The sequence below is a fragment of the Empidonax traillii genome, unplaced genomic scaffold (assembly GCF_003031625.1).
Source record: "Empidonax traillii isolate 1590-97213 ecotype Southwest subspecies unplaced genomic scaffold, ASM303162v1 scaffold1245:size146629, whole genome shotgun sequence".
Taxonomy (NCBI): Eukaryota; Metazoa; Chordata; class Aves; order Passeriformes; family Tyrannidae; genus Empidonax; species Empidonax traillii.
Genome location: NW_020956438.1, coordinates 127,973 through 134,862, shown reverse-complemented (window position 1 = coordinate 134,862; position 6,890 = coordinate 127,973). Strand labels below are relative to the sequence as shown.

At 38.5% G+C, this 6,890-nt stretch overlaps 1 protein-coding gene across 1 annotated transcript in view; it reads left to right on the top strand.

Annotated features, from left to right (window-relative positions):
* Positions 1-336: 336 nt before the first annotated feature.
* The window catches only part of LOC114069341 (lipopolysaccharide-responsive and beige-like anchor protein), a gene marked incomplete at its 5' end in the record, with an annotated part of 68,521 nt that continues 61,967 nt past the window's right edge, over positions 337-6,890 (top strand). The window contains one exon of the mRNA XM_027906060.1: positions 337-377. Within this exon, the coding sequence (XP_027761861.1) occupies positions 337-377 (41 nt within the window). The remainder of the gene's footprint in view (positions 378-6,890) is intronic.

Genomic DNA, 6,890 nt, shown 5'->3' with positions numbered 1-6,890 from the left:
AAATGTTTAACCTCCCGAAATGGGACAAGCCCTTTTTTTTTTTTTTTTTTTTTTTTTTTTTTTTTTTTTTTTTTTTTTTTTTTTTTTTTACACCAGTATTTTGTCTCGGTGTCAGTACAAACTGCAGGGCTGCCCAAAGCCCGGCTTGGATGAAGTAAATTAGTTCTACTTTGAAGCTTTTTTTCTCTGCTTCTTTCAGAGTGAATGGGGAGGCCCTGGGCTGAAAGCTGCTTTTCATTAGTGCCCCCACCACATACCTATTTGAAAGGAGGAGCTCTCTTAGCGCGCACACACAAGCACGGGGGTAAAGGAGAAGCTTCCTTTCTCGGCCACAAGCCCCGTCGGCCGCACGGCTCCTCGCCTCCCTTTCCAGTCAGGTGGTTCCCAATCGGAGTTAATTACTCCGGTCATTTATTCTAATCGCCCTCCCTCGGTGGCGGGGTGGCATCGTTTGAAGCGGGCCGGGTTTGAAAGCCGCCGCGGGGTCCCCGGGAGCGCCTCATTAGCGCGGCCGGGCGCTGGGGCTGCTCCGCCGGGGACACCCAGCGCCCATTAACCCTTTCCTTCCTTCCTTCCTTCCTTCCTTCCCCGCCCCTCTCTGCCTGTGGCGGGGAACGGAGTTCCGGTGTGTCCCGGCGCTGGATGCGGGGCCGGAGCCGCCGGCGCTTTTGCCGGCTGCGGCGTTCCCGGAGTGGGGACCGCCCGCCCCACGGGGAAGGGCATCCATCCCCAGCTGCCTCACCCGCCGTTTCATACTGTTGCCAAACACTACCAAAGGGTGTCTTTGCTGCTCGGCATTTACGTGGAGTAACTAAAGTAAAGGGGAGAGTTGAAAATAGAACTGGTTTCCCATCATATGCTCTTCGGGATGGCACGCTTGAAGCTTTGGTGATGGAGGCCAGAGGAGGTATCCACAGCCCTGAGGTGGCAGAGGTTGAAGGAGATGAGGTGATGGAGGTTGGAGGAGATAGATGCCTGCATCCTTGAGATGACAGAGATTGGAGAAGGTACCTGCATCCCTGAAATGACTATTTTTGGAGGAAGTACCTATGGCACTGAGGTAGCAGAGGTTGCAGGGATATCTGCAGGAGTAAATGCTGGATTTTATTTAAAAGGGGATTTTATAAAAAAAAAAAATCATCTATTAGTGTTACCCTCAGTCAGACTGGCTGATTTTATTAGAATGTTATTTGATTAAAACCTTGTAATTTGGTTGCTGCTGCTTTAAAACATGGCATAATGCTGTGCTGGGTTTTTTTGATTTTGCATACTTTTTAAGCTTGTTCTTTTTCCATCCTGGCAAGTAATGTCACACATGGTCGTTGTTTTCCCTCTAAAGAGCAAGAGCTGCCCCTGGGAGTTCAGTCTCTAAATTAAGTGTTTATTTGGAAGATGGGAGTTAATTATCACTTTATTACGGTATATTTTTATTTTATTTCAAAATCTTAGGGGTTTTGTAGGACATCTATGAAGAAAAAAATAAATTGCTAATAGAGAGGGAAATTCTAGGGTTTTCTAGCATCTTATTTAGCTTATTACTGGAGAAAATGTAATTGATAAAAATGTTAGTAACTGACCATAATCTTTTTCAGCATATAACCTCTGAATGTTCATAGTATTCATCTCCTATGCCCTTCCCACTAACATGGTTCATGGCAGAGTAATATAAAGGTTATGAAAAGTTTGCTCTCAACTGGCTACAGAATGTCTGTTGCACTTGGAGGTGTTTATGCCTCGGTTTCCTGAGCATGCTCAATATACTCAATATATCACTTGTCGTTCTGTGTACAGCTGTCAGTGGAAATTTGAAGCTGTTTAGGTGCAAGAAGGGAATAAAATCTAGAAGAAATTACTCTGTCTACGAGAAAGCATTGTGAGCAAAACTATTTGAAACTCAACATGCAATACATTTTGAAAGTAGAATAAAAAATAAGAGATTTTGCATTCTCTAAGAATGGACATTTAAAGAAATAATTTAAAAAACAATCCATTTTCAGTTTGATTTCTTTCAGGCATTGAACCTGACTCCTGAGAGCTCTTAGTTCTGTTATGAATTCCAGCACTAGCCAATGTACTCCCAGGGAGCATGGGACAGTGCAGTGGATCCACTGGGACATGGCATGACAAACAGTCAAGACTGGGGCAGTGTCCTCCTTAATCAGGAGATTGTGGAAGCTTTTGTCTTAGTGTATTTGATAGAAGATGGGCCATCCTGAGCACCACTTTGTCTAGATCCAGACTTCCTGATGGCTTGCTCAGCAAATGTGCCAGAACAAGATGCTAAATGAGAACCTGCTGCATTTGAGCAAGTTTGCAAAGAGCATTTAATTTTCCTAATAGTATATTCCACATAACTGATTTTTTTTTTCTTAAATGCTAAATGTCTTTGGTGCACAAATTCTACCTTTTTCTGTAATCTTCAAATTATGATTCTCCTTTGTCATCCTGTGTAAATACCAACTTTAAAAAGTCTTATGACCTTCACAAACACACCTTGTGTCGTCTTGCTAAGCAGCCACTCAGAATGACCTTATAGAAGATCAGGGCTGCACTGTTCATAATTATCTCAAGGAAGCAAATCCTATTCTTATCTATGTGTGTTAGCCTCAGGGGGGGTTGCACATTTGTCCCACGTGATGATATAGTGCCGTTTCCTATTTTTGTAGCTCACTGATTTATTCAGTTGTGGTACCCTAATTGCCTTTGTAAATCTTGTGTTCTGCTCCCCAAAAGCTTTGGAATAGTTCTATTCTGTGAATTAACAGACAAGTCAAATGACAAGATTGAAATGACTTGTCTACCTGACTTGCATCTAAACTGTGTTTTAAATTTTAAATTCCTTGACCTTTTGTCGTGCCATTTCCTAATCTTAAACAATTTTTTCTAGAACATTTTTTTTCCACACAACTGGCTTCAAAGACAAATTAGATTAGTCTCTACAACTCTAAGATGTTTGCTTGTGCTGTTTGCAATGATTTGAAGGCCATGTGTTTGCAACTCTTTCTGTCTCCTCTTACATGCATACTAATACTTGTTGATCATCACAGTTCTTGTGAATTGCGTATACAACTGACACATCAAAGCACGGTATAAATGCTGCAAGCTGTAGAAACAGAGTGCAAAAATAAAGCAACAGCTGACTTCTAGGGCTTACGGAGTGAATCTTATTCGCAAGGAAGAAAGTACAAGCGGTTTAAATGTAAAATGCATTAAAGAATCACTAGTTTCTCACAGTTTGAAGTGTACTGTCATTAGCCAAACACAGTTTAGACCTAAACTTCGAGCATTAAATGGACTGATAATATTCAGCCTAAGTGCTTAACATGAGATCTGTTTCAAGTGTAGTTTTGTCTGTGTTTGCATAAACCATTTTTTGTATTTTAATGATACAAGTTCGGTTCATATTTATGGTGTTTTTTTTAAATGTCATGACCTTCACTGCATTCACTCAAGTTTCACTGGATATTGCATTCGGATTATACTAGTTGTGTAGTCAGTAGGGTAAAACCCCACCACTGAGTAAGTGTGCTCTAGTGCTTTCCTGAATTTCGGAATTTGGCCTGTTCTGAACTTCGGTGTTTAAAAGGCTTGTACAATCTCAAAGGCAGGCAAGTGTTACATGGTTCAAAATTTTTTAGGGGGTGTTTTGCACCTCTCTCTTAACAGGAAAGAATCTTTAACATGAAAAGGTGAGTCACTGTTTACCATCCTTTTGAAGGTGTTGAGTACTCATGTTCAGGAACAACTGTGGTCGTGTTGACAAAGCTCAAGGAGATGCCAGGCAGAAGTCCCTTGGCTAGAAGTATGAAAGTTAACTGAAGTGTTAGAAGCAGTTTACCTGCATTAACATTCTGAGAGAAAAGATAACCAGCACAGAGAACTTGCATTGTGACATGCACTCATAACTTGTGGGATTTTGGTGTTTGGTGGTTGGGTTTTTCTTTTTTTTAAACACCCTTCATTTAAACTAATTTGACTGAGCCAACTGTCAGCTGTGTGGTTAAGAGCCTATGCTTCCATAGGTAATAGGTTCCAGATCCAGGCTGTCAGTCTTCATGCCAACAAGTGCTGGAGGAACTGGGAGAGGAATTGCTGAAATCTGGGGAGAAGGGAACTTCCTGCCTCTTTTTGGTGTTGTGTGAGGATTTTCAAGAAGAATTTTCATTCCCTGTCTTGACCTCAGGATATTGATGACTTTTCTGCAGGATAGAGTCGTCTTAACAATGTAGGAGACATTTTAAATATGCACAATAAATGCAGAGACATGCTTGGGGGAAGTGGAAATGGTGGATAACTCAGCAACACCTCCTGGTGTTATAAATACTTGCTTTTAGCCATCTTCGTAGTAATAAATAGTTATGGTTTAACCAGTCATAGTAGGATTTTCTGTTTGTCTTGGGGGAAGGTCAAATGCAAGCCACATATATCAGCATTATCACAGTTATGAATAATGGTAACCATTTGTGTGATTTCACAATTTCAATTAAATATGGCTTTTATATATTATTTTTCATGTAGTGGAATTTAATAAGGACCATAACAAAAAAGATAATTTTTTTGTTCTTACCACAGTTGTGCATCTTTCTATCTCTGGCTGAAACCAAACAATTGGGAAGGAGCCATTCTTGGTGTGTCTTTTGGAGAGCATCTTTTGGTTCCAACAGCCATGTGCTGGTGTCATCTTCTCATATGTAACTTTGAAGATCCTGAAACCAGGATCTAAATACAAGTTGCTGTAGTGAGAAGGCTGTGGAATTGCTCACAAGAGTGAACATAAACCTCTGTGTAAATGTTTTTCTCTTTTGGCACCTAAGGTAGATGTCTAAACTTTGAAACTTAAGAATGAAAACGAAGCATTTGGTCTGTTTGTATACTGTTAATGGAAAGCTGTAACAATTTTGCCTTGAAATATTTCTCTCAAATTTAGAGATTATCAAGGATGTACCAAGAAGTACTTTTTTTAAGGGGGATCACTTCCCTTATGGAAAGAGTAGCTATGAATGCCCCAGTGCAACTTTTTGTATTCACAGAAATCTTATTCCTGGCACCTAATAATAGACATTTCAATTGAGAATAAAGCTAAATTTTAAAGAAAATGTAGCTTTCATTTTATAAAATACTCAGCAGCTGTTGTACACTGAATATACAAATCACCAAATAGTACAAAAGTGCTCAAGATTTTTAGCCAAACATGCTCATAATAATTTAGATATGAGCTAGTAATTAAATTGCAAAATATTTTTCTTTGTTTACATGCTGCTTATGCAGAATATACCTTGCCAAAGAATTTTGTTAAGTTACACTACTACTCAGATTTTCTTTTTCGTCATTACTTAGTACATTATTGTTAAATACAGAGAAGAAGAAGGAATAGAGGAATAGAAGTTTATCTTCCAGAGTTCTCCTGTCTGAGCTTCTCAGACTGTGGATATCCTTTGTTCTGAAAGATCAGTTGTCTTCAGTAAAGCATCTGATTTAAATATTTTTAGGAAAATTATATTTTTCCAGAGCTCTTTTTTTATTTTCTCCTGGTATTGGTAACCAAGTGAAATAAACTAAAATGCTACCTTTTGTTATAACTGTAATGAAGAATTGGCAGTGCATTTCTGGAACACACATGCACAAAAAAGGAAAAATGAAATAGTTCGTATAAGGTTATCTGTAAAGTAATTGCTCGGTTTCTGAAGTATTTCATGCTTAAAACAAATTGCAAAATACAGTCCATAAAACTATATACATTTGCTTTTAAAGGTTATTTAGCAAGTTAGAAACCACCGGTCACGTAAACAGCTTTGATGTCTGTTTCATCCTTTTGAAATTTGAATTACCTCATGCAGAACTCTGAGTTTTCTTCTTACAACGTCTGCTGTCCTCTTCCTTCTGATATCTTCAAGGCAGGCTCGAGTTCAATATCTTTCTAATCACTTTTTATACATCTTTTTTCTCAGATGTCTACCCATGTGATCAAACGGTGTTGCTGGTAAAAGTGTGTTTGGTAATTTACTTTTAAATAACTGGAGGTTACTAAGAAACCTCAAAAGATAAAGCCAGCACTTCAAGAGTTAATGTGTTATTAGGAGGACAGGAAATCTGGCAACTATTGCAGAAACTAGACCTAATGGTGCACACAAACAATTTGTCAGTCTTGGTAAATGTGAATAGCTTTCCGCAAAGTGGCTACGTTTGCTTTGTTTGAACAGCCTAAACTTTTCCTTTTCGGACTTTAAATCTTAGAAGTGAAATGTGATCCACATATTGAATCAAAATAATTTAATTCAAAACATATTTTGATTGGAACAAGGTTGACATGGAAAGAAACTCTAGAATAATAATAATAAAAAAAGTTGAAAGGACTTTCTATCAAATATTTAGCAGGAAAATTTGAAACAGTTCTAATTAGGCTGAAAAAAACAGCCTTCTTCATTGTAACTTACTAAGGTCATATATCAATGTTAAGGCAGCATTACCAACTTGTGTCTGAAAGCCTGCACATGCAAACATCATTCCAGTTGTTTGGTTTTGTTGGGTTTTGGGTTTTGTTTTGAATGCATGTGCACACTCATACTTTCAAGCCAGAACATGTACTTAGTTTAAAGTAGTTACCTGGTACTGCAGTTATGTGGGTGTTTTGTCATGTTCAAGAAGAGTATTTTTCACCTGAAAATTGTGGTTGTGCTAAAAATATGTGAAATCCTAATTCGTGCTTTTCTGTTCATGAATAAATATTTTTTCAAATGGAACGTAAAAGAGACTCCATTATTTTAAGCGTTTCATGGGAAATTCTTTACTTCAGAGAGGAATTAAAATGCTTAGTCCATCAAAGGCAATTTTTTTTACTGGAGATATGTGATTTCTTACTTGCTGATGTAGTATATTCCTGTCTGTGTTTT